Genomic DNA, 25,965 nt, shown 5'->3' with positions numbered 1-25,965 from the left:
CAGGAGGAGACATGTCTGACCTGAGGAAATGGGTCCGCTGACGCCAGCAACACATTTTCCGGTTTCAAGTCACAGTGGACGATATTCTTGAAGTGAAGGTGTCTCAAAGCCACCAGGATCTGAGGGGAGGCAATGGAGCCAGTAAGAAAGTTAGAAAGGTCCCTGCCCCAAGATTCTGCCCTCAGCAGCCAGCCCTCCAAACCCCATCCATGCCCCACTCTGTACCCCTAAAGATGCCCCCCAGGACTAGGGGAGGCACTGGAGCACCAACGAAGAATTTCAGAGCTCCAGAACCATTTCCGTCAGAGATAGGAGTTGGACATATAATTCTAGGAAGGCTGAACTGGAGCAGAGATTTGGGAAGCTCCTGAGACACTTTGGCATGTGGATCATGATGAAAAAATGCTATGAATAAAGCAGTGGCTTTCAAGGAGGTACTATTGTGTGATTCCATTTTTAAAAAAATATTTTTCAGCCATTAAAAAAATGGAAACAATACGAACAACACCAATATGACATGTTATAAACTAAACGTAACACCTTTAAGAGGTGGGGGGATTGTAGAGCCAGCCTACTAAGGTAGCAAACCTGGCTCCACACTTACTAGCCTGTTGCCTAGGGCAAGTTTCTTAACCTCTCTGGGTCTCAGTTTTCTCACCTGTAAAATGGGGGTAATAGCAGTACCCATCCTCATGGGTTGCTGTGAGCTTTAAGTGAGTTGAGGCATATAGAGTGCTTAGGGCAGTGTCTGGCACAGAGCAAGCACTCCATGTGAGCTATTATTATTGTTGCTGTTTTTAGTTATTATTCTTGTGGTGGTCTGTTAGCAGACATATTCCTGTGAGTGTTTCAAATAAAACTTTTCCTGCTGTATCTATTAATTCAAGAGTATTCTATGATGGCAAGGTGAGCTGACTTAAAAAAAAACAAAAACAAAAAACTGTTACCATTTGTTACCACTAATCTATGGGAGCCATGATTTTCCTTGATTCTAGGTAACCCAAACAAAATGCCAAATACACTGGACGTACAGAGTGATATAAGCATGAAGTTGTAATCTATATCTTAGAACTGAAGTATTTGTACTTTTCTCATTGTTTTTGCTGGATGATTTTCGAGTACGGAAATGCTATTTGAAAGCTACTGCTGAGGTTCAAGCTCCTCATTCTACAGACAGGGAGACTGAGATCCAAAGATGTATATGGACATCCTCTTCTACAGATCTTCAGTTTTTTGATTTTTCCAACCCCTAGTAAATGTGGTGAACAAAAAGGGCAGATTGGAAGCTAGACAGACCCAGGTTCAAACCTTGGCCAGATTGCTACCTAGCGATGTGACCTTGTAGCTGTGTGACCCTGGGCAAGACCTAGGAACCTCCCTCCACCTCAGTTTCCTCATCTGTAAGATGTGGATTATAGTAATACCTACCTCAAAGGTGGTTGTGAAGCCTATAAGTTCATGAGGTATAGGGCTTAGCACAGGACTTGGGGTGGGGCAGGCAAGAGGCAAAAAGCAGAAATCTGCAAAGGGAAAGAGAAAGAGAGAGAAGAGCACAGGCAAAAAGAGAGGAAGAGATGAAAGACCAGAAAGAGAAACTGCCTCAGTTGCTGAAGGCAGGCAGTTTCCTCTCCCCACCTGAAGTCTGGATGAGCCTGCCTCAGTGGGTTTCTATCCCCACCCTGCAAGCCAGCCTGACAAAGGCACACAGCTTGGGAGAGCAAGAGTGCTGGGCCTGGGGAAAGGAAGCCAGCACAGGGGACTTTGCAACCAACAGAGAACATGTCCCAGAATCAGGTGTGGAACCAGCCAGGTGGGAAGATCTTTCTAGGAAGGCTGTGAAACCCAGAAAATGAAAGTAAACACCATGAACAAAATAAAGAGGAAAAGAAATACTGGGATTAGAGACGGGTACAACACAAGCAGCAAAGATCCAGGGTCCTTCATATACAAAGAGCTCTTACAATTCAATAAGAATAATCCAATTGAAAAATGGGCAAAGAGTGCATAAAGCACAGGTCAATAAACATGTGAAAATACGCTCAACTTCACCCATAATTTTTAAACCAGCAAATGAAGCCACATGAAGTATTATTTTTCCACCTTTAAAACTGGTGATTGGGCTTCCCTGGTGGCACAGTGGTTATGAGTCTGCCTGCCAATGCAGGGGACATGGGTTCAAGCCCTGGTCCAGGAAGATCCCACATGCCGCAGAGCAACTAAGCCAGTGCACCACAACTACTGGGCCTGCACTCTAGAGCCCACTCGCCACAACTACTGAGCTCACGTGCCACAGCAACTGATACCTGCGTACCTAGAGCCCGTGCTAAGCAACAAGAGAAGCCACTGCAATGATAAGCCCACGTACCGCCAGGAAGAGTAGCCCCCACTCGCCACAACTAGAGAAAGCCCACCCGCGGCAATGAAGACCCAATGCAGCCAAAAACAAATAAATAAAATTAAAAAAAAAAAAGACTGGTGATTATATTGGGAATTCCCTGGCTGTCCAGTGGTTAGGACTCGGTGTTTTTACTGCTGTGGCCTGGGTTCAATCCCTGGTTGGGGAACTAAGATCCTGCAAGCCATGCAGCATGGCAAACAAACAAACAAACAAAAAACCTGGTGATTATACTACCCAGAGTTAGTAAGGAGTGAGAAAATAGACACCCTCAAACTTTGTTGGTGAGAACAAAGATTGAAGGAGGTTTTAGAGGACTTCGCTGGTGGCACAGTGGTTAAGAATCTGCCTGCCAATGCAGGGGACATGGGTTCGATCCCTGGTCCGGGAAGATCCTACATGCCACAGTGCAACTAAGCCCATGCACCACAACTACTGAAGCCCGTGCGCCTAGAGCCAGAGCTCTGCAGCAAGAGAAGCCACCGCAATGAGAAGCCTGCACGCAGCAATGAAGACCCAACGCAGCCAAAAATAAATAAATTTATTAAAAAAAAAAAAAAAGAAAGAGGTTTTAGAGAATAACAGGGCAACATCTTTTTTAAAAATTTAAATCACATTTCCCTGGGCTCGGGAGTCTACTCTTCAAAACGTATTCTATTGAAATTCTGCCACCAGAACCTGTCGATGTTTGTAGACAAATGTTCACAGGATGTTGTTTGCAGTAGTGGAATAGTGAAACCAACTACATGCTCAGTAACGGGGGAATTTGGTAATATCCGTCATGGGACGCAATTAAGAAAAAGAGGCAGTTCTGCTAACTACACACTGAAACAGAACAGTCTTCCAGAAGCACTGTTAAAGTGAAGAAAGTAAGAAGCAGAACAACGTAGCGTTATATATGTGAAATCAATTAAAATGCATGCACTTGTGCACGTGCGCACACACACAAATAACACAGATTAGTTTGACTTTACTCAGGAAAAGCACAGCTCCTAGGTTTAAATCCCACCAGCTGTGTGACCCTGGGCAAGTTACTTATAAAGTCTCTGAGCCTCAGTAAAATGGGAGTAATAATAACCACTACCACATAGGTTGCTACAAAGATTAAATGAACTAAAACAGTGCCTGGCACAGATTAAGTGCTCAATAAAGTTTAGTGACCACATTATTTATCACCCTCATTATCAGCATCCCCCGTCCCAGCCCTGCCCACTCTGGGTGATTACTCTCCAGGGCTGGGGCTATTTTGGTCACCACTGTGTCCTCACACCGCCCAGTATGGCCAGGCACAGGGGTTCAGGCAGTGTTTGTTGAACCACTTAATAAATGAATGAATGAATGAGCTCCTCAGAGAAAGGCCTCTCTCCCCTTCCTTTTTTCTTCATGAATAAAGTCAGGACCAGTGAACCTGACTCATTATATAAAGTAATAAAAAATATAAAATAATAATCATTTATTACTTTTCTATAATAATAGTTATTATTATTACCACTCTATTATTTTCTACTTATTATCCTATTATGTTTCTATTGTTATTACTCTATTATTATTCTATTAACTGTTCTATTATAATCTATTATAATTTTAAAATGATCACTCTAATACTTTTTCTATGATTGTTATTATTACTCTATTATTACATTTTCTATTACTCGCTGTTATGACTCCCACCCAAGGTCTGCCTGCCCTTTGGGGGCACAGGGCACATGTGCGTCTTGCAGGGCAGGTGGGGAGCCGGGGCGGGGAGGCTGGCGTTGGGCGGGGCAGTGGGCGGGGCAGGCGCACCTGGGTGATGAGGAACTTGGTGAGGCGCTCAGGCAGCCGGCCCTTCTCGCTGGAGAGGATCATCTCCAGCATGTCCCCGTGCAGCTTCTCCATCACCACAAATACCTTCTCCGGGGTCTCGAACATACACTCCAGGTTGACAATCCCCGGGTGCCGCAGACTCTGGGGTGGGTGGGGTGGGGGGTGGGGCGGGGGTCAGAACCCAGTTCACCCTCAATCTTGGGACCCCAGAGGGCAAGCCATAGGAGCAGGCAGACGACAAACAAGACAGATATCCCCGGAGGGTCGGCTGTTCCTTCCCTGGGGGTGCCATTGGGGGAGGGGAAAGGGCTTCCACAGCCCCAGAGAGAACCACCCCTCCAGCGCCACCAAGTGTCCAGAAGGATCTTTACATCATGAAAGTCTGGTGAAGGTCCAGGGTTGCGGGAACAAGAGAAGGGGAGCGTGGAGAAATGGGAAGGAGCTTTGTACATCTGTATTTTTTAAATCCCTGCCCTCCTTCCCTTCCCCAACCCTTGCCTAGCTGAACCCCATCTCTCCCACCCAGGTCCCCACCCAGCCTCCTCCCTGGGGTCCAGGTTCCAGCCCCACACCCTTTCCCCCTACCCTCCAATAGCAGCCAGAGGGATCTTTCGAAAGTGCACATCTGCCCCTGTCCCTTCCTTGCTCAAAATCCTTCCATGGCTCCCCAGCACCCTCGGGAGAAAGCCCATAGGGTGTGACCCTCAGCCTCCCCACTAACCTCACCACCCACCACCTTTCTTCACATAAACCATCTAGTAACCTTGAACTCCTTCAAGTTCCTAGAAGACTTCGTGTTCCCTCTCACCTCTGGACCTTTGCGCGGGTTGGTCCCTCTGCTCAGAATACCTTCTCTACCCCTTCAGTCTCAACATGCATGGTGCCTCCGCTAGGAAGCCTTCCCTGACTATCCCCAGACTGGAGGAAGTGGGAAGGGGGCAAAGGAGGAAGTGGGAAGGGGACAAAGGAGGAAGTGGGAAGGGAAGGCCCTTCCTCGGTGGGGAGGGGGGCAGAGCTGGACCACAGATCTCAGGGGTCACCTGCAGAATGGCCACTTCGTTCCGGAGTTGGCTCTCCTGCTTGGTGGGGAAACGCAGTTTGTCGATGACCTTTACTGCCACGTCCCGGCCTGTCTTCCGGTGCTTTCCTGGGCAGGGGGTAGGGGATATGGGGGATGAGGGGAGCAGGACCTTCCAGTCCTGGCAAGAGGAAGCCCCCACCAGAGAGACACAGCCGGAGTTGGGCAGAGGTGGATGAAAGGCCATCATGGGGGCTCTGAGGGGTCCCCAGGAGAGATGCGAGGGGTGGGGGGCCCTGGGAATAAAGGTGGAAAGTAAAGACAGAGCTCCGAGGAGGGGAATCTATAACATGGGAAACTAGATTTATAACCAATCAGAATCTAGCATCTAGCTCTGTGGCCAATCAGCGTAGAATTTACCTTCCCTATTAATAAAGGGAGAAAGTCATTGGCATTTCCCAGTGAGAAAAGGTGAGCCTGCAACCATCTGCCCCCAGGATCTAGCTTTCTAATCAACTAGAAAAAGTGGTGAGCATGCAGGCAATCAAAGGGAAGGTCTGGGCTCAAGACCCCTTTCTGGGTCAGCTCTTGAAGCATCCTTACCGCCATAGACCACTCCAAACTGGCCCGAGCCCAGCACCTCATCCGGGAAGATCTGGTAGACAGTGGCAATGTCCTGCAGGGTGGGGACAGGGAGGGTGAGGGGTGCAAATGGAGATGGGGAGGTCAAGGAGACTAGGAGGGTGGGAGAACTGGGAGGCTGTTTGGGAGGGGGAGGGGGAGGAGGAACACATCCTTGGGGCTGTGGGATGTGGGCAGGGTCTCACCACATTCTCTTGGATCTGGCTGTTAGACACAGAGATGCTCAGAGAAGCTTGTCCTGGGGAGAGGGGGAGGCGGAGGTGAGGGGACCCCAGGCTCAAGATCACGTTCACCCATAACTCTACCCTCTGGAGCCAGTAGTCAGGCTACTGACTGACTTGTCCACTGAGAACCTCAGTTTCCTCCTCTGGAAGAATGGAAACAATAAAAAGACCTCTCTCCTAGGGCCAGTGAGAGGAGGAAATGAGACAGGAGCTCAAAAAGCGATGCCATGAATGAGTTCACGGAGCATTTCACTCTGTGATCTCAGCACCAAGTGATGATCCCATTTTACAGAGGAGGAAACTGAGGCTCAGTGGGAAACTCCAAACTGACTCCGGCATCTTCCCCTGCATTTGCCCCACTACTAATCCAACCAAGGTCAGACATTTCCAAAGTCTTGATCCTTCTGCCATTTGAACATCTGTCCCCTCCCTGAGGAACATCCGGCTCTCGCCCCTCAGCCTCCTCCCTGCTCTCCCTGCCCCGTTCCGCCCTCTCCTATTCGCCCTCCATAAGGAAGCCAGAGGGATCTTGCTGAAGCACAAACCTGACTCCGTCCTTCCCCTGCTCAAAACCCTGCCATGGCCCCCCAGTGCCCCGAGGAGGAAGGCCACGGCCCTTAAATGGCCTAACAAGCAGAGTTTGGTCCCTCTGCCTCTTTGACTTCATCCCCTCCCTTCCTGTTGTGTGTATTCCCGGCATGTTGGGCCTCCGATACAGCAAGTTCTCTCCTATCTCTGGGCCTTTGCATTTGCTGTTTCCTCTGCCAGGAATGCTCTTTCCCTCATTGTGGACTTAGTTAAATTCTCCTCATCTCTCAGTCTCAGCTCAAATGTTACTCCTGGGGCCATGGCAGGTTCCTTTAACACATGTTCTACGTCCCACTTGTCTTTCATCCAGGATGATCTGATGAATGTCTGTTACTCGCCCCGGACTATGAGCTCCCTAAGGCGGGAACCTGGGACTCCCTGATCATCCTTTGCCTCTGCATGAAAGGATCTCCCACTTCCTTTCCCTTCATTTCACCCCTCTTCAACTTCCAGGTCTTAGCTCAGATGTTGCCTCCTTCAGGAAGCCCTCCGGGACACCCAGGCTGGGTTAGTCACCCACTCTGAGCTGCCACAGCCCTCTGGCTCCCCTATCCCAGCCCTGCCCACTCTGAGTCATCACTGTCTGGGAACAGGTCTGTCTTCCTTACTGGACTATGAGCTCCAGGAAGGCAGGTCCTGGGCTGTCTTGGTCATAACGGTGCCCCCAGCATTATCCAGCACAGGCCAGGCACAAAGGAGCATGAATTAAAAAGTCTGAACTCACAGTTTGGAGGAGTTGGCACCCCTGGGAAAAGACTCAGAAAGGAAAAGTAACATGCCCAAGACTGTACGTTAGGTCTAGGGCTTAATGATTTAGACCCAGGCCTGCTGAGTCCGGAAGCCACATTCTCCACTCTGACATTCCCTGGCTCTTCCCTTCTCCAGGATCCCACCCAAGCCCTCCAAGACCTATCCTCCCAGGGACCCGGGGCGGGGGACTTACTGTGGGGCGCATGGCCTGGGGCACTGGGTGCATCCTGGAGGATGACAGGCATCAGGGCCTGGCGGATGGCTGTTTCCCAGCCCCGGGCAGTCTCGGCCCCCTGCCCGCTGGGCCCCCCTGGGGCCCCGCCAGGGGTTTCGCCCACAAAGTAGGTGGTGTTGGCAGTGACAATCTCGAAGCAGTGTGGGTTGGTGCCTGGTGGCACAAGGCTGAAGTTCTGGGCAGGCTCCACGGCGAGGATTTCAGACAGTGGAATTTCCTGGCCGGACACAGAACCAGCATCCGTGAGGGCTCCAGGCTGACCCTGGGGCTCTCCACTTACTCAGATGAGCACACAGAACCCAGTGTCATTGCAGAAGGGGCTGGTTTGCATGGAGTGGTCAGGAAAGGCCTCCTGGTGGAAGTTACATTGAAGCAGAGATCGGAAAGGTAAGAAGAGGCCAGCTGGTGGAGGAATGGGGTGGGGGAGGGGGTGGAGCATGTGCAAAGGCCCTGAGGTAGAAAAGGCTTGTGTTCAAGGAACATGCCATATCCCCATTACATGGATGGTGCCTGGCACACAGTAGGGAAGCCATGTTTGATGAATTAATAAAGGATAAAACTAAAATAAATAAATAAATAAATGAATGAAATCAGGCTAGGGCCAGGCCTGCAGGGCCTCATGGGCCACAGGGAGGAGCCTGAGCTTTGTCTCCAGGGCCTTGGGGAGCCACAGAAGGGTTTAGGGCAAGGCGGGGAGCAGTTCTCTCTGGCTGTGTGTGGAGGGTGGATGGGAGAGGAGGGGACTGACATAGGAGACCAGGAAGGAGGCAGAGGGGGCCCTGGGAGGAGAGAGGGTGCAGGGTCTATGGGGAGGAAAAAGAGTGTGCTTTGAAAAATGTTGAAAGACAAAGGAAGGGAGGAAGAAAAGAAGGAAAGAGTGAGAAGGAGAGACAGACTTATGTAGCCAATAAAACCAGGAGACAGAGACGTTGTGGTGGGGATGGTATTTTAGACAGCGTGGCTTGAGGAAGACGGGAAGGATGAGAAGGAAGCAGCCGTGGGAAGGGTAAGGAAGATGCTCCAGAGCAGGTAAACAGCGAGGTGTCTGGGTTTTATTCCAAGGGCAGTGGGAGCCATTGGAAGGTTGTGATGGTTTTAATGGACTCCTCTGGCTGCTGCGTGGGAAAAGACTGAGGACAAGGGCAGAAGAAGGACCGGGGAGGAGACTGGCTGGAGTGCAGCGCTGGCATGGGAGGCGGTGATGAATGAATACAAAGAAAGAATTCAATAAATTAATTATAAAGTTATAATGATAACACACTTATAGTTACTGGGAGTTTAACGGAGCTTAACATACGCCTGGCCCTAAACTAATTGCTCCACGTAGGTTATCTCTTTGAATTCTGGCATCAGCCCTGAGGCGAGGACTATTCTTTGAGGCCTTTTACAGGTGAGACACGTGGGGTGCAGAGAGGTGAGGTAACTTGCCTGGATCCCCTAGCTGGAAAGTGATGGAGCTGAGATCAAACACGGGGAAGGGCGTCCAGGTGGGCGACACTTGCTGATAGGATGGAAGCGGGCAAGCAGGGGGTGGGCAGAGAGTGTGATTCGCAGGTGTTTGCCTGAAGCAACTGGGAGAGGAGGGGAGAAGATAGCGGACAAAGAGGAGAGGTCTGGGGGATCTGGGAGCCAGAAGGCCCACCTTGTAGTATCTGTTGGTCGTGTTGTTCTGGAAGAGCGTGATGCACTTGCAATCCAGGCGCCAATAGTGTCGCTTCCTCTGTTGGGAGAGGTGCTTGAGAGACTGAGGTTGTCTGCCCCCTATGCTGCTAGGGCTCTGACTCTAATCCCAGCCAACCCCCGCCCCTCCCCTAAATCCTGTCCCTCCCCCTTCATCCCTATAGCCACCCCTCTAATTCTACCTCAGCCTTCAGCATGACCCCGCCCACTCCAAACCCCAACCAGCTCCGCCCCCTCAAACCCCGCCCTCCCAACTCTAGCCCCACCCACCTGACCCCGCCCCACCCACTCACCAGCGTGTCCTTGTTGCTGTAATGAACCACCCAACCCTCACGAAGCGTCGTGCTGGATTTCCGTGTTGTGTGTCGCACTGACTGCACCACCCTCATTAGGGGGATGTACCCCAGGGAGCTGAGGGTGGGGGAGAGGAAGGGTGAGAGGTTACAAGCAGAAAATAGCCGTAGTGCCTGGGGCCGCGGCGGGTGGTGGTAGGGGCCGGTGCGGGCGGGGTGGGGGGGGGACGGGGCGGGTGCATCTCTGGGCAGCCAGGGGGTATTTTGGCCACACTTTTTTCCTTTGTGGTTTCCAGATTTCCCATAATGAGGAAGGGGACTCTTGAGAGGCCCACATTAAGAGGCTGCGTTCCGAAGCCAGGCTGCCTGGCAAATTACCCAACCACTTCGTGCCTCAGTTTCTCCACCCAAAGGGGTTGCTGTGAGAAGTGAAGCCTTTCTTAGGAGCTTAGCACAGTACTTGGCACACAGTGGGCCTCCAATAAGTGCTAATTAGTACTGAGCCCATTGATTGTGGAGCCAGCTGTGTGACATTGGGCAAGTGACTCAGCCTCTCTTGTGCCTCATTTCTCTCATCTGTGCACGTGCTATTATGACAGTGAGGAAATGAAGGCTGAGAGAAATTGACTTGCCCAACTTCAGAACCAACAACCTCTTGATCCCTGCGCTAGACCTGGACTTGAGAGGCCTTGGCCACTTCTCTTTGCCTCTCTGAGACTCGGTTTCCTCATCTGTGAAATAGGCTGCCTCTCCCAACAGCCCTCCCCTCCCAAGTCCTTCAAGGTCCAACTCTGATAGCCTATTACTAAACACTCCCAGGAAAGACCTGGGAGAAAGGGATTCTGAGGTTCCAGGTGGCTAGGGCCGGGTGGCACTAGTAAGAAACTCTTGGTGACCACTGTGACCTGAATACCCGTCCCACCTCTGGCCTCACTTCCCATCCTCTTCCCATCACTCTCCCTGCTTCAGCCATCCCAGGTTCCTCGCTACTCCTGCAACATTCTTGGTTCTACCTCAGGGCCTTTGCACTTGCTGTTCCCTTTGCTTGGTAGCCTCTTCCCCCAGATATCTTCCACACCACTCCTTCCCTCCCCTCCCTCAGATCTCTTTAAAGCTACAATATTTCCTCACAGAGGGCTCCTTTAACGACCCTAAGTAAGATAGCCTGTCCCCATTTTCTATCCCCTCTCATTTCCTTTCTAATTTTATTTTTGATAGCAGTTATCAGTATCTTATAATAACCTAAAATGGAAAAGAATCTGAAAAAGAATACATATATTCTTCCCTCTCTCTCTCTCTCTCTATATATATATATACTGAATCACTTTGCTGTACACTTGAAACTAACACAACACTGTAAATCAACCATACTTCAATTAAAAAATTTTTTTCTAAAACATATGAAAAAAAGTGAAAAGGTTCAAAGGATGAGATTAAAAATAGAGAAATGGAAATGCAAATATTTTCTTCTCATACCTCCAAATGGATCATCTCTCACCCTTCCCACTTTAGAGATTCAAGATTCAAATACTAGGGAGAACTCCTTTTCCATTTTCTGAGCACTTATAACCTGGCAAGCACTTTCCCTGCATGATCAAATAGAATTTGCACACTCTGTAAGGCATGTCCTCAGTCCCCAGGAGGAAACCGAGGCAGGCAGAGAAAGGACCAGCAGTTTAAGTGATGGAGCTGGGATCCATCTCTCAGCCTCCAGTGCCCTGTGCTTTTAGCCCTGCTGCTTTCCTGCCACCTCGATAAACAGTCATCCATGGAGGAAGCCAGGCCTTGTCCTAGGCACTTGGGAGGCGGATAAATATCCTTGCCCTCGAGCACTTGAACTCACATTCTAGTGAAGCTGAAGATAAATTCCATTTCTAATTTAAAATGTGTAATTAAGTAAAAGTTATTATTTTTCAGAGCTTCCATGCCAGAAGAAAGCCACTCCCTGTCAGTTTGTTGGGGATATTTTCCTTTCCCCATTTTACAGACGGGAAGACTGAGGCACCAAAAGGAGAAGGAACTTGTTTAAGGCCATACAAATCAATCCAAGGCCAAAATGGTTGAAAGAAAATGGGTATTTTCCCTTCCTTTTTAAGATTTAGGGCTCTGGGATAAGAGTTAAACTAACACTTACTGTATACCAGGTACTGTTTTACATACTTTATTTACATTAATTCATTTCATTCTCGCAACAACCCTATACAGTAGGTACTACTTTATCCCCATTTTACTGATGAGAAAACTGAGGCCCAGAGAGGTTAATCTCTTGCCTAAGGCCATACAGCAGTCTGGTTCCAGAGTCCATATTCTCACTCTTTGTACTGTCACTTTGCCATATGGACTGTTTCTGGAAGGACCCACCAGAACCTAATCCCACTGTCATCCTCTGGGGAGAGGGGCTGGGCAGCTGAGAGGCAGGGAAGTGGGAGGGGTTGACTATATACGTTTTGAGTGACTGTATTACCAGTTTCAATAAAAGAAAAACAATGTAAGTTAAAATAGGCTTCCATTAAAACTTGTTAAAAATGTAAATCAGGAAAAAAGGTTAGGTTAAAAAAAATAAAGTTTGGATGCTTGAGAAAGTTCGCCTCAGGAACCTGGGAAATTTATAAGAACGGGGTGATGTCAACCCATTGTAGGGACGGAGAAGGGCCTTCGCTGGAGAGGGCCCTGGGTACCTCTGGGCCTTGCCTCCCTCGCCTTCCTCCTCCTCGCTGGCATGGAGAGCATTTTCTGAGTGGGAGCCCGGGACGAAACCCGAGTCATCTGACTCATCCATGAGGGAGCTCTTGTCAGCCTCGCTGAAATCAGTGGCCTCCTCCATCGGCACATCTGGGAGGACAGGGGCATCAGAGGGGCCTCCGGAACCCAGTCCTGCTGCCCTTTCCCGCTCAGCCCCCAGCCTCTTACCTCCGTTGATGAGTGCCTCCCCCAAACAGTCATTAGGGACTCGGGTGGCGCAGCGTTTGTGACAGTTGAACTTGCAATCTGGTAGGAGGACAGGGAACATGGAGACGGGTGGGAGGGGGAAGAGAGGTCACCTCTAAGGGTTGACCCTTGACCCCTAGCCCCCAGTCTCAAAAGAATTTGCTATTGCTTTTTGGGGCAGGAAAGCTAAATGACCCTTCCCTGGTCATCCCTCCTTTAAGCCACAGTCCCCAACTATGGAGAGGCTTGATTAAGTAGAGGAGGGCCAGATGAAGTGTCTGTGGCTTGATAGCCCTAGTACTCTAAGGGTCTAAAGTTCTAACAGTGTAAATATCCATCACCCTAGATTTCTACAATTATAGAGTGTAATCGCATGTAACATTCTATGATTCTAGACTTCAGGCTTTTGAGGGCGGGGTTTCTCAACCTTTGGCACTATGAACATTTTGGGCTGGAAAATTCCTTGTTGTGGCGGACTGTTCTGAACATCATAGGATTTTTAGCAACATCCCTGATCTCTACCCACCTGATGCCAGTAGCACCAGCCCCACATGACAAACAAAAATGTTTCCAGACATTGCCAAACATCCCCCCTTGGGCAAAACTGTCCTTGGTTGAGAACCAGTGCTTGGTTGAGAAGTTTGAAGACTGAGGTTCTGGGCTGCTATACATCAAAGATCCTGGAATTGTATGAAAACTTATTTTGCTAAGGTCCTTATGATTCTAGATTTCTAAGACTGCAGAGTTTGATGTCCAAGTTTCTTCTCAATTCTTATGGTTTTAAAGTTTTAACATTCTGAGAATCTATAATTTGATAGTTCTAATATTTATGAGTTTAAAGTTCTATGATTCTTTTTGCTGAACCCTATGATCTAGAATTCTTGAAACTTATGTTTCTAAGGTTCTCTGATTCAAGAATTCTCAAGTTCTACGGTTTTAGAATTCCATGCTAAGCATCATATGATTCTAGATTTCTTAGGTGCTAGGATTCCAAGTTTCTAATGACTGAGGTTCTAGGATTCCAGAATTCCAAAGGTTCTAGAACTTCAGGATTCAGGGCACTCCCTTTCCAAGGCCCTGTGCTTCTAAGGATCAGAACAGAGATTTTTGTTTCCTGCCACAAGCCCAGCCTCTGAGTGTGTCTGTGTGATGGGGGGTGTTCTGACTCTGTCCCTCACCAACTCCCAACGTGGGGGGCCCCCGCTGACCTTTGCACTGCAGGCCCTGGCGAAAGAGGCCCTTGAGCAGTTTCTTGCAAGCCTGGCAGACGGTGGGCCGCGTGTAGCTGTGGATGAGGAAGGTGTGTGGCACCTTGACCTTGGACAGCAGCATCTTGTCCAGCTCGATCGGGCGACCGGTGTAGGATGAGGCAGAAGATGAGGAGGACGAGGACGGGGGGCGGCGAGGGATGAGCTCGGTGGTGCTACGGCTCTGTCAGATGGCAAGGTGGAAAGGGACACCTCAGCACGTCGCCCCTGCGCCTGGGCCTCATCAACCCCCAACCTCCACCCCTCCCCACCCCTCCCCACTCCCCCAGCCGCTCACCAGCTCATCAGCCACGCTGAGCAGGGACTCAGAGGTGCCGAGGCGCACCGAATGGCCACTGGCCAGAGACGTGGACGACAGGCGTCGCTTGCGGGCCCCACTGCAGTTGTTGGGGATGCTGAAGGCGCAGCGTTTGTGGTAGTTCAGTCCGCAGCCTGTGTGGGGCGCTCGACGGTCAGAGACATAGCCTCCACCTGACGTGGGCACTAAAGCTCAGCTCCCCACCCCCACCCCCGCCACCTTCTCCTTTTCTGAAGATCTGTAACACAGCAGGTCCCTCAGGATGCCTCTTCCTAGTGTAATTAACATCAGCGGAAAACTACAAAACCCAATTCAGGCAGAACTGCTAATGGCTGAGAGCCTTCAGGAATAAAGGTTTGGGGAACTCCCTGGCGGTCCAGTGGTTAGGACTCCGCGCTTTCACTGCCTAGGGCGCGGGTTCAATCTCTGGTCGGGGAACTGAGATCCCACAAGCCACTTGGTGAAGCCAAAAAAAAAAAAAAAAAAAAAGGAATAAAGTTTTGGGCCACCCCAACAGACAAAACACCATGAGCAGGTGAGGTGCTGGCTGAGGGCAAAGGGAATATGGACCAGGCAGTGGAGAAGGAAGAGAAGGCAGCCACAGCCACGTGACCAGTTGCAGCCGTGAGGACAGTCATAGTATTTATTCCTTACTTTGTTATGAATATGTGCGTACACCAAATATTTTTGTTTTCTTCCCTCTTCTACCCCCTTATCATCTAACATAAGATATTAATAATAATTAACTTTATACCGTGATGTTTGTTACGGAATGTCAAAGGAGAAGAGGGAATATCACACAAGGACATCGTCTTATGGGGAAAGAGAGCATTTTCAGTTGTACTCGGGATGGTTGTATCATATCATGTGGAAGTGTGACTTTGTTCTTTCTTTTCTTTTCTATTTTTAATCCTTGACCATGAAAGAGTCAGGCTCAGCTTGTCATTTCCTACTGGACTTCCTGAACGCTTCTCCATACATCTCTGGTGATTCCAAATGATTCCAGGATCTCTTTCTGGAGTAAAGAATGTTCCTCCAGCCTTTGGAAGCTTCCTTCGGACATTTTATGAAGCCTGTCTTCTGGCAGCCGGCCTGTTAGAGACTTTCCTGCGCAGTAATTCCTCATCATAGGCACTGTCTCAAATGCACAATGTCACGCTGCAGAGGCAAGCCTGGGGATTGCTGTTGGTGCTACGAGGAGAGTTTCAGGATGGCAAATTGCGCACAAGAACCATGTCCCAGTTTTGGCCTTTAATCACTCACATGCTTCACAGAATTTCAGAATCTCATCTATGGGTCCTGTTATGAGTATCAAGGTAGAACCAAACTCCCGTAGGAAGGTGTCAATGGCATAAAGTACAGGCATCTGGGCCTCTTTTGGAACCCTATGAACTTGGACCATCATCTGTGATGCTGGGCCGATGAAGTCCATTCGGAGAATGGCCATTAGAACTTGGTGATACCAGGGTTGCTCCATGACAACGGTTACATAAACCAAGACTTCAAGAGTTGGATATGGCATGTGGACGATGGCAATATTGATAGCAGCTTTGAATGCAGTAAACTGGTTTTTTGCAGGCCTGATACAGCTATTATCCCTAGAGTCCTTAAATAATGCCCCAAGTGTATTTAACTTTTTTTTTTCCGTGCCGTGCGGCATGTGGGGATCTTAGTTCCCTGACTAGGGATCGAACCCGCGCCCCCTGCAGTGGAAGCACAAAGTCTTAACCGCTGGACCACCAGGGAAGTCCTCCACAAGTATATTTAGGGCTGCATGATAACAACGCTAGTTGATGCTGTGGGTCATCTGGAACACAAGGTATCAGGGACTCCGGATTTCTATAGGAGAATGACAGCCACAGAGCTGGAGATCCTTAGGCAATGGAACATCTGAGAATACGCCTTTAACAGTGGGGCACACTGAGCACCAATAGAGATGCAGGTCGTCATCATATAATGGATGGTCTTCATCCGCTGTGTGTAGATCTGAGCCAAGGCGGGTGTGCGGCCTTCCTCTGCAGGGGAGGCATGATCTCAGCATTCCCCCTCAGAAGCACCAAAGACGGGAACAGTGAACCTGCGGATCCTGACACTTGGGCTTAACCTTGAGACATCTTGTCTCAAAGGAACACACTGTGTTCCTTTATTTTTTTTAAGTGTGATTTAGGGAGACGTGTATGGGTGCCTGTTATGGACTGAATGTTTGTGTTCTCCCCAAATTCATATGTTGAAGCCCTAATCCTCAATGTGACTGTATTTGGAGATGGGGCCTTTAAGGAGGTAATTAAGGTTAAATGAGGCCATAAGGATGGGGCCCTGATCAGTGGGATTGGGGTCCTTATAAACGGAAGAGACATGAAAAATCGCTCTCTCTCCACGTGCTATGTGAGCACAGGAGGAGATGGTGGCCATCTGCAAGCTAGGAAGAGAGCCCTCACCAGGAACCATATCTTGTCAGAACCCAGATCTTGTTTACACCACCCAGCCCGTGATCTTTTGTTAGGACAGCCCTAGCAGACGGAAGTGCCAAGTTGCCAAGAGGTGGACTCTGAGAGTCAGCTTGATGTGTCACATCCCCAGTTACTCAAACGATAATCTGCGTGGTGCTGCGAAGGTATCTGGAGATGTGACTCAAGTCCACAATCAGTTGACTTTAAGTGACGGAGATCGCCCTAGTTAATCTGGGTGGGCCTGTTTCAATCAGTTGAAAGGCTGAAAGAGCCGAGCTGAGATTTCCCAGTTGGAGAGCAGCTTCATCTCCTGCCTGCCCTCCCTGACGACCCGCCCCGTGGATTTCAGAGTGGCCAGCGCCCACAAACCTGTAAGCCAATTCCTTCCAAAAATCCCTTAATATATGCCTCCCTACAGGCTCCGTTTCTCCTGTTGATCCCTGACTGATATAGGCTCCGCCTTCTTCCCCATCACCCCTGTTCTCCCCCAAAGCTCTGCCCCTTACCACTCCCTCGGAGCTCTACCTCCCAGTCCACACCCCCAAACGGAGCCCCACCCAGACCCCTCCCTCCACCCAAGCCCCGCCTCCTGTTCCCACCTCCAGTTCCTCCCCCAAGCCCTGCCTCTGGGCGCTCACCTCTCCCTCCGAACCCCACCTCTTAGGCCCCACCTCCTGGCCCTGAGCTCCATCCCGGCCCCGCCCTCACGTCCACACCCTACCTCTTGGCCCCGCCTCCAGCCCCTCCGCCTCTCACCATCACACTTGAGGCCCTGGCGCACCAGGCCGAAGAGCATCTCTCCGCAGTGGTCGCAGAAGGCAGGCGCTCGGTAGGAGTGCACCGTGAGGGCGTGCGGGCGGATCTGGAAGTCCTCGAAGGTGGCCGAAGCTGCAGGCAGCAGGGAGGGGCGGATGATTGAGTCGGGACCAGCGGTGGCCATTTCAGCCTCCGCATTCCCAGGTTTCACACAGTCCTCTCAACTGCAATGTTTGATCTTTCCTTCAATCATTTACTCGAATCCTACATTTCATTCGACCTGGGTTCAAATCCCAGCTCCACCATTGGCCAAAACACCTATGTGCCTATGCCAGGGACCGGGGAGGGGGAATGGGGAATTGTTTAATGGGCACAGAGTTCCAGTTTTGCAAGATGAAAACAGTTCTGGAGGTTGGTTACACAACATTGTGAATGTAATTAACACTACTGAACACTAGACTTAGAATATGGTTAAGATGGTAATTTTATGTTGCATATATTTCATCACAATTTAAAAAAACTTAATTAAAAAAACAGATAGGGCTTCTCTGGTGGCACAGTGGTTAAGAATCCGCCTGCCAAAAAAAAAAACAAAAAAAAAGACAAAAGACCTGAAAAAGGTAAGGGTCTGGACCATGCAGGTATCTAGGGAAGAACATGCCCAGTATCATAATAGTATCGCCTTATAGTTCTTTTTTTAAAAATTTATTTTAATGAATGTTCCGCTTACACTTTTTTATTTCTATTTTTTAAAATTAATTAATTTATTTTAATTTTTGGCTGCGTTGGGTCTTCATTGCTGCGCACGGGCTTTCTCTAGTTGCGGCGAGCGGGGGCTACTCTTCGTTGCAGTGCGCGGGCTTCTCATTGCGGTGACTTCTCTTTTTGCAGAGCACCGGCTTTAGGCCCGCGGGCTCAATAGTTGTGGCTCGAGGGCTCAGTTGCTCTGCAGCATGTGGGATCTTCCCGGACCAGGGCTCGAACCCGTGTCCCCTGCATTGGCAGGCGGATTCTTAACCACTGCACCATCAAGGAAGTCCCTATGGTTCTTTTTTATGGGTTAAATGAATATATGGAAAGCTTTTTTTTTGGCCGTGCCACGCGGCTTATGGGATTTTAGTTTCCCTACCAGGGATCGAAACCGGGCCCTCATTAGTGAGAGCACAGAGTCTTAACCACTGAACCGCCAGGGACTTCCCAGAAAGCTCTTAAAACAGTACCTGGCTCAGAGAAAATGCTCAATAAATGTTAGCTATTTTTTTTTTAATTTTTATTTATTTATTTATGGCTGTGTTGGGTCTTCGTTTCTGTGCGAGGGCTTTCTCTAGTCGCGGCGAGTGGGGTCCACTCTTCATCACGGTGCGCGGGCCTCTCAATATCGTGGCCTCCCTTGTTGCGGAGCACAGGCTCCAGAAGCGCAGGCTCAGTAATTGTGGCTCACGGGCCTAGTTGCTCCGCGGCATGTGGGATCTTCCCAGACCAGGGCTCGAACCCGTGTCCCCTGCATTGGCAGGCAGATTCTCAACCACTGCGCCACCAGGGAAGCCCAGCTATTATTTTAAAGTTTCATTTTTGGACTAAATCTTGTTCCTCTCCCCACCCCCATCCCCCCCACCCCCAATTTCTGTCTAATATTAAGCTATTTTTCTTAGTATTATGCAATGGAGAGGGGACTCTGTTCTATGTGCCAAGCACTGTTTACACGCACAGGATAAAGCTCTGAACAAGAGAGTTTCACCACTCTCAGAGATCTGACATTCTTTTGAGGAGAAGGAAAAGATACATAAAACAAATAAACAAACAAGGACATTTCTGACAGTGGAGGAAATGGCATTTAAGCTGAGATCCAAATAACAAGAAGGTGCTAGCTATGAGAAGACAGGACAGGGTCGGGGGTGGGGGAGAAGGACAGCAAGTGCAAAGGCCCTGAGGTGGGAGGGAGCTTGATTTCTTTAAGGGACAGAAGGCAGACAAGATGGTTGGAACAAAGAAAGTAAGAAGGACAGTGTTAAGAGATGAATTTGGGGAACTGGCAGGGCCCAGGTCACGGACAGCCTTGAGGCCACGTTGAGGAGTTTGCATTTTGTTCCGAGGGTAATGCAGAGTCAGGGGAGGATTCTGAGCAGTGGAGTGTCATGAGCTGACTTAGGTGCTACTGCAATAGTCTAGGCAGGAGGTGATGGTGGCTTGGATCAGTGGAGGGAGTAAAGAAATAGATTCAGGATGGGTGAGACCAGTAGATTTGAGGATGGACCAAGTGAAGGGGTGAGAGAAAAAGAGGAGCCAGGCATGGCCCAAAGTTTGGGGCATGAGCACCTGGGTGAATGGTGATACCCTTCACCAAGCTGGAGAAGACTGTGGGAAGAGCAGGTTTAGAAGGGCGAAATCAAGATTTCTGTCTTGGACAGGCTGTATCTGAGAGGCCTGGAGCTGCCGAGTAAAAGCGTCAGGGAGACAGCTGCACGAACAAGACTTGGGTTTGGGGAGAGACAAGGATGAAGATAAAAATCCAAGGGTGGCAAGCCTATACGAGGGACGTAAATCCAAACTTCTTCTTCTTTTGTTAATGATTTATGCTCTTTATTTATTTATTTATTTTTAATTTATTTTTTGGCTGCGTTGGGTCTTCGTTGCTGCGCGTGGGCTTCCTCTAGTTGAGGCGAGAGGGGGCTACTCTTTGTTGCGGTGCGCGGGCTTCTCATTGCGGTGGCTTCCTTGTTGTGGAGCATGGGCTCTAGGCGCCCAGGTTTCAGTAGTTGCGGCACGTGGGCTCAGTAGTTGTGGCTCGCAGGCTCTAGAGTGCAGGCTCAGCAGTTGTGACACACTGCGGCATGTGGGATCTTCCCAGACCAGGGATCGAACCGGTGTCCCCTGCATTGGCAGGAGGATTCTTAACCACTGCGCCACCAGGGAAGTCCCATTAATCCAAACTTCTAATTGTCATCCATCCATCCATCCAACAAATTTTACAGAGCATTGCAGTACTCCGGGTGGGGGTGGGGGGCAGGGGAGGACATACAGCCATGAGTAAGGTACCTCCCACCCCCCTACCCCACCCTCCTGAAGGAACCAAGGGCTAAAGAGTCCTCTAAGTGCTGAGAGCTTGCCCATCCTTCAAATGGGAATGGCCAGTGGGTGGACTAGATTTTGGCTGAAAATACAGGTACCCGGGTTTCATCTCACGCCGCAGAGTCTGATTTAATTTAGCATTTCACTGGGAGGAGGCACAGGCAGCAAAACATTTTTAACTTTACATCAAAGTGTAACGTAGGTCTAGGAAAGGACATATCAGAAATGCACAGCTCAATGAATTGTCAAACTGTACATGCCCATGTCACCAGCATCCTGATGGATAAATGGAAGTTTAAACCATTGTGCCTCCCCACCCAACTCCAGCTGCCAAAAAGGTACCCACTCTCTTGGCTTCTAACAAAATAGCGTAATTGTCTTTGTGCTTCGTAAATGGAATGATACAATATGTAGTCTGATGTCTAGCTTCTGTCCCTCAGCATTAGGTGTGTGAGATTCATCCGCGTTGCCGTGGATGGTTTATGTTCAGTGCTGTGCGAATTCCACAATGTGCAGGCACCACACCTACCCACTCCATAGCGGTAGTTTGTAAAAAGCTCCCGCGGTGATTCTAATTTGCAGCCAAGGCTTAGAACCGCTGGTCCCTAACTTTAAGAACTAAGTTTCTGGGCCCACCTCCCCTCCCCCTCCTCCCGATGCCCCGCCCCCGCTCGAGGCTGCGCCCCTAGGCCTGCCTCGGCCTCTCACCCGACAGTACCACCTCCACCAGGTCGCCCTCCTGGATGTCTCCGGCGGAGCGCACCAACTGCAGGAGGTTGGCCGACGTAGGGTCATGTTTGAAGAGCAGGATCTTGTCGTAAAGGCCATAGAAGCCACACTCGGGGAACTGAGGGGCGGGAGAGGGAGGTGGTGACGGAAAAGCTCAAAGCAGCGGTCTGGAACCCTCCCAGGGCAGGGCCGGCTGTTTCCCCCGGAAACTCAGAGACCCCGCAGCCCCTCGCTTCCTGCCCGCTCCCTCCCAAACCCAGATTGAGCTGAGCTGGGCAGGGTGCCAGGGCCCCAGGTGTGCTGGAAGAGAGCGCTGGCCAGAGTTTGGGAGAGTGGCTCTGGGAGCGTGGGCACCTAGAATCTTCTGGAGATGGAGGGGGGTAGGGCTGCGTGAGCACCCCTTCCCTTATCTCCCCACCACCTCCCGCTCCCCCTCACCCCCAGCTTCCTTCCTGGATCTATTGTTGTCCCTGTTACCTGGCTCCAGGCCCAGCACTGGGGCTGGGCGATCTGGAAGGAGGGGATTTAGGACTCCTAGTCTGGGGGGGGGGAGGGGGGTGCGGAAAGGCTAGGGCTCAAGGGAGCTGGAAACTGGCACGGTGTTCCCCACCCAATGCCTCAAGGACCCAGGTGTCCCGGTCCCCAGCTTGGGGAGGCGGGGCAGGAAATGAAACCTGGTAGAACAGAAAGTGAAACCGCCCAGGTGGAGCCACTGGAAGGAAGGAAAGGGGCCCTACCACACCTGGACTGGGTTGGGGGGGGCAGAAAATAAAACTGCGGTGAGGCCTGAGGGGGTAGGCTGAGGACTTGAGCATCGGATAAAGAATTTCACCCAGGGGACAATCTGCCCTCTCCCCAGCCTGTTTTCCCAAGGAGCAGGCAGAGTGCGAGCTGGGCCTGCTAGTTTTGGGGTTTGGGGTAGGTGGCAAAGGAAGCTCTATCTGTTCTTGTTGCTGGGAGAGGGTCCACAGGTGGCCAGGACTGCCAGGGTCCTGACTGCCTTGGAGGTCTTTCTCAAAGCTTCAGTTTCCTTGTCTGTAAAATGGGGGAGTTGGCCCAGTTCCTAACGTTTTGTCTGCAGCCCAAAGAATTCATTCCCAGGAATCTAAGAAGATTCTACAATTTGGGTATTTTGGGATTCCAGCATGCTCACATTATAGGATCATACATTCTAGATTCCAACAAATTATCATGATAAGTTTTAGGATTTTAATAACCTAGATTAGTAGTAGTCTAATATTTTAAAGTTCTAGGAATCTGCCAAACTAGGATTCTAATATTTGAATATCTTAGCATGAAGGGATTTCAACGACCCAGCATTCCAGAATTCTAACATTTTTATGCTCTAGGAGTCTAACAACGATGGAATCAAATATTCCAACATTTTAATGTTTTAGTATTTCAACAACCTCGGGTTCTAACGTTTGAACACTTTAATATCAGAGGAGTTCAGTTACCTAGCAGTTGCATATTCCAACAATTTAGAATTCTAACATTTTAACACTTTTACAGTCCAAAATTCCAACAATAGAGTAGCCCACTATTCCAATTTTTTTTTTATTCTAACTTTTAACATTCTAGAATCCAAGCATTGCGTCCCACCTGATTTCCCCTTGCCATGCTCCCCCAGGCCCCAACCCCAGTGACCCTGGTGTCCAAAGTGAAGAGTGGGGTGGGATTGGGGAAGGTTCATTTTAACAGACTAGCATCAGAACTGGGGGCGGGGGGGGAGACACTGATCAGGAGAGGGGACACAGACCTCAGAGCCTCTGGGGATTGTGAAGAGGCGCACCTGCCCCTCCACACACACTCAAGCCTGGGGGAGGGCAGAGATTGGACTCTGAGACCTCACTTGCCCCTGGCAGCTACTGCAGGCACCCGCACCCGCCCCCACACATGTCACTTGATCGCCATGGCCAGCCTGGCTTCAATTTCTACTGTTTCCACCAAATGGGAGGCCGGGGATAGGCCTGGACAGGGAGGTCCCCTGACATCTGTTGCTCCCACCTGCCCCTTCCTCTCGGCTCCTACACCTCACCGGTCCCTCCCTTCCTCCATGCTGTCTGCAGCAAACAACAATACGCAGGGACATGCAATTTGGGGAGGCCTCTGGGGCCTCTGACCAGGCCTCTCTCAAAGGAGTAGTAGGGTGAGGGGGCAACTGGGGGCCAATGCCCCACCCCCACCCCTCAGTCGCCCAAGGCTTATCCCCCTTCTCTCCCTCTTCCTTATACTGGGCTGGAGATCGCCTCTGCCAGCGCCTCCACCCTCTTCCAGACCTCTCCTCAAGCTAGATGGGGGGAACCCTGTGCCCTCACCTTCTGGTCAACGATGGAGCAAGCCAGCTGCTTCACGTGGGCCAGCTCGGAGGCGGTGGGCAACAGCACGAACTCGCGGGTCAGCCCGATCTGGATGTGGAAGGACACCCCCGAGCCCGGCGCCGGGACATGGGGCAGCAGCGGTGGCGGCGCCTGCAGTTCCAAGCTGCCAGAGGGCGGAGGAGACCCCGGCCCGGGAGAGCCCGGGAGCCCGGCGGGATGGGAGGGGACGGCGGCCATAGGGCGAGGCCCGGGACCCGCCGCCCGGCGCCCACCCGGGATCCGGCTGCAGGAGCCTGAGCAGGGAGGCTCAGGTCCCTGGATCCGAGGTATCTTGTTAGCTGGTGGTAGGAGCGCGGGGATCCCGGGGATCCGAGAAGAAAATCCTGGCAGGTTGAGGGAACTCGAGGATGGTGGGACCCTGGGAAGTTAGAGAAAAGGAATCTAGTGGATCAGACGCCCGCCCGGGGATTAAGGGATCACAGACGATCAGAAAGGAGAAATCTAATGGTTTGGGGGGCCCAGAGATTGGGAGATTCCAAGAAATCAAAAAAGAAAATCTAGTAGGCCGGGGTCACAGGGATCAGAAGAGCGCAGGATCCAAAGGCTCCCTGGAGAAAGAAGGGATTGGAAAGGGAGCAGGTGGAGCCAAGAATCCAGTGGCTCTAAGAAGAGGATCCATATAAGAAGGGAGCTCGAGGGATTCACCAGATCTTGGGGTGGAGAGCAGGAGTCTCTGAGTCGGGGATCGAATGGATCCCAGGGATCCGACGGCGGGCCTGGGAATGGGCAGAGGGATTCCGAGGGCTGGGGTGCTAAGGCGGGAATCTCACGGGTCTCGGAAGTTGGAGAAAAATTCGGTCGGGGGCCGCGGAGAAGGGGGTGTTACCGGCGGCAGTGGGGTGGCGGGGGGTGGGAGGGAAGGGAGGGTCGTCCGGCGCCGGGCGCCGATGGCTCTTTTTCCCACTCCAAAGTTTAATTCGGCGGCTGCGGCCCAAGAGGAAGTGTCCGGAGTGACAGTTCAGTCGGCCAATCGGCGCCGGCTTCGGTGACGTCGAGAGGGCGGAGCCTGGTGAGGGCCTGCGGGCGGAAGAGGAGGGCGGGCTTAGCGCCTCTGAGTTGGGGGTGGCACCTCCCGCTCCCGGGTCTGGGGACCCGGGGGTGGGAGATGAGGGGAAGGGAGGCGAGACTGATTCCTTCCCACCTCACACCCAAGTCTGGAAAGCTGACTTTTCCCTGAGCTGGAGAGGGAGGGGCAAGCCACCCTCACCCCCACAACAGGTCGCGAGGCCGGGGCTGAGGAGGCGTCTGGCCCTTTAAGGAAGGGGGCCCTTCTGCCTGGCCTGCATCCGGCGCCCACCGCTGGGGAAAGGGTGGGAGGCGGTGTCAGGTCTGGCCCGCTCTCCGGGCCGGGCCTGCCTCTTCCCAGGGCGTCACCACGCCCGCCCCCTCCCCCCACTCCCGAGCCCATTACACAGGTGGGAAGACCGAGACCTCCAGATGGGCAGAGGTCCTTGCCTCAGGTCTGTCTCCAGCGACCTTGGCCAAAGTGCCAGGAGCAAACTGCAGGGGCCAGGGCTGGGTTACCCGTGCGCGGAGAGAGTCAGGCACAGGGCAGGTGGAGAAGGGGTGTAGTTTCCTTCCATCAGCTCCCCACTCCACCCCAGTGTTTAGGAGGGTGAAGAGCCAAAGAAAAGCCTGGGGGTGCCTGGAAGGACCATAGCGACCAGGGAGGACCACACATCCACACCACTTCATAGATGGAGAGCACATAGTTCTCCTGGGGAAGTGTGCACGTGCCTGTCTCTGTGTGACTTTAGGTTGGTGACCTCCCCCCTCTGAGCCTGTTTCTCTGTCTCTTAGATGGGACAATAATAGGACTGACCCCAGAGGGTCTTCGTGGGGATTAATGAGATGGTTTAAGGGTGCCTACAACACAGCAGAAGCTCAGTAATGGTGACTGTGGCTATAATGCGCTGAGATAAAGGGGTGGGCATCTCAGGCACTCAGGTGTTTGTGGGTGGGTTTGTTCACTTAAGTCATTCAGCAAGTGTGGATTGAGGCCCTACTATGTGCCAGGCCTGTCATAAAACACCTCTTCCAGGACCAATTCCGACTTGATTTCTTCTCCCCAGCTAATATTGAGTGGCTACCATTTAGTTTACGTACAGGAAGCTGAACCCTCAGAGAGGCAACGTAACTTGTCCAAGATTGCCATGCGAGTAGCTACCACCCACTGGCTTCACTGAGGGGCCAAGGCCTGGCTGAGCCCCAGAGGCATCCCAATAGAGATGGGCCACCGCCGCCTAGGCTCCCGACCAGCAGGGCTGGGTGGGGATGAGGAACTCACGATGAGCCCCCATTCCTGGTAAAGGGCTGTTGGGGGTAGCTGAGGTTGGCACAGTAGCGAATCTGTCACCACATCCGGGGGCTGGCTGGGGCTGGGGAAGGAAGTCTGAGGCTGGAGCGAAACCCTAAACCACCACCTGGGGAAGCTGCACAGAGCCCAGAGGGATGA

General features: G+C 51.2%; 2 protein-coding genes across 5 annotated transcripts in view; one reads left to right on the top strand and one right to left on the bottom strand.

Annotated features, from left to right (window-relative positions):
• Nucleotides 1-24,734, bottom strand: part of PRKD2 (protein kinase D2) — a 33,310-nt gene extending 8,576 nt beyond the window's left edge. Inside the window, exons 1-17 of one of the 4 annotated variants that reach the window (XM_082438238.1) lie at nt 24,718-24,734; nt 24,156-24,527; nt 23,448-23,868; nt 21,109-21,247; nt 17,332-17,463; nt 14,105-14,259; nt 13,768-13,990; nt 12,542-12,619; nt 12,310-12,463; nt 9,632-9,749; nt 9,301-9,378; nt 7,617-7,875; nt 6,047-6,099; nt 5,823-5,895; nt 5,242-5,348; nt 4,181-4,342; nt 21-119 (exon numbers count right to left, since the gene is read on the bottom strand). In XM_082438238.1, the coding sequence (XP_082294364.1) occupies nt 21-119; nt 4,181-4,342; nt 5,242-5,348; nt 5,823-5,895; nt 6,047-6,099; nt 7,617-7,875; nt 9,301-9,378; nt 9,632-9,749; nt 12,310-12,463; nt 12,542-12,619; nt 13,768-13,990; nt 14,105-14,259; nt 17,332-17,463; nt 21,109-21,247; nt 23,448-23,687 (2,070 nt within the window). In that variant the 5' untranslated portion in view covers nt 23,688-23,868; nt 24,156-24,527; nt 24,718-24,734. Of the gene's footprint in view, nt 1-20; nt 120-4,180; nt 4,343-5,241; nt 5,349-5,822; nt 5,896-6,046; nt 6,100-7,616; nt 7,876-9,300; nt 9,379-9,631; nt 9,750-12,309; nt 12,464-12,541; nt 12,620-13,767; nt 13,991-14,104; nt 14,260-17,331; nt 17,464-21,108; nt 21,248-23,447; nt 24,547-24,717 lie in introns of those variants that run through there. The other 3 variants (XM_082438239.1, XM_082438236.1, XM_082438237.1) reach the window with 3 other exon arrangements.
• The window catches only part of FKRP (fukutin related protein), a 37,664-nt gene continuing 36,035 nt past the window's right edge, over nt 24,337-25,965 (top strand). The window contains exon 1 of the mRNA XM_082438258.1: nt 24,337-24,347. The gene's annotated coding sequence lies outside the window, so the exon portion shown is untranslated. The remainder of the gene's footprint in view (nt 24,348-25,965) is intronic.

Source organism: Balaenoptera physalus (assembly GCF_965194825.1).
Source record: "Balaenoptera physalus genome assembly, chromosome: 19".
Taxonomy (NCBI): Eukaryota; Metazoa; Chordata; class Mammalia; order Artiodactyla; family Balaenopteridae; genus Balaenoptera; species Balaenoptera physalus.
The sequence above is the reverse complement of the archived record's forward strand: the minus strand, read 5'-3'. Positions and strand labels throughout refer to the sequence as shown.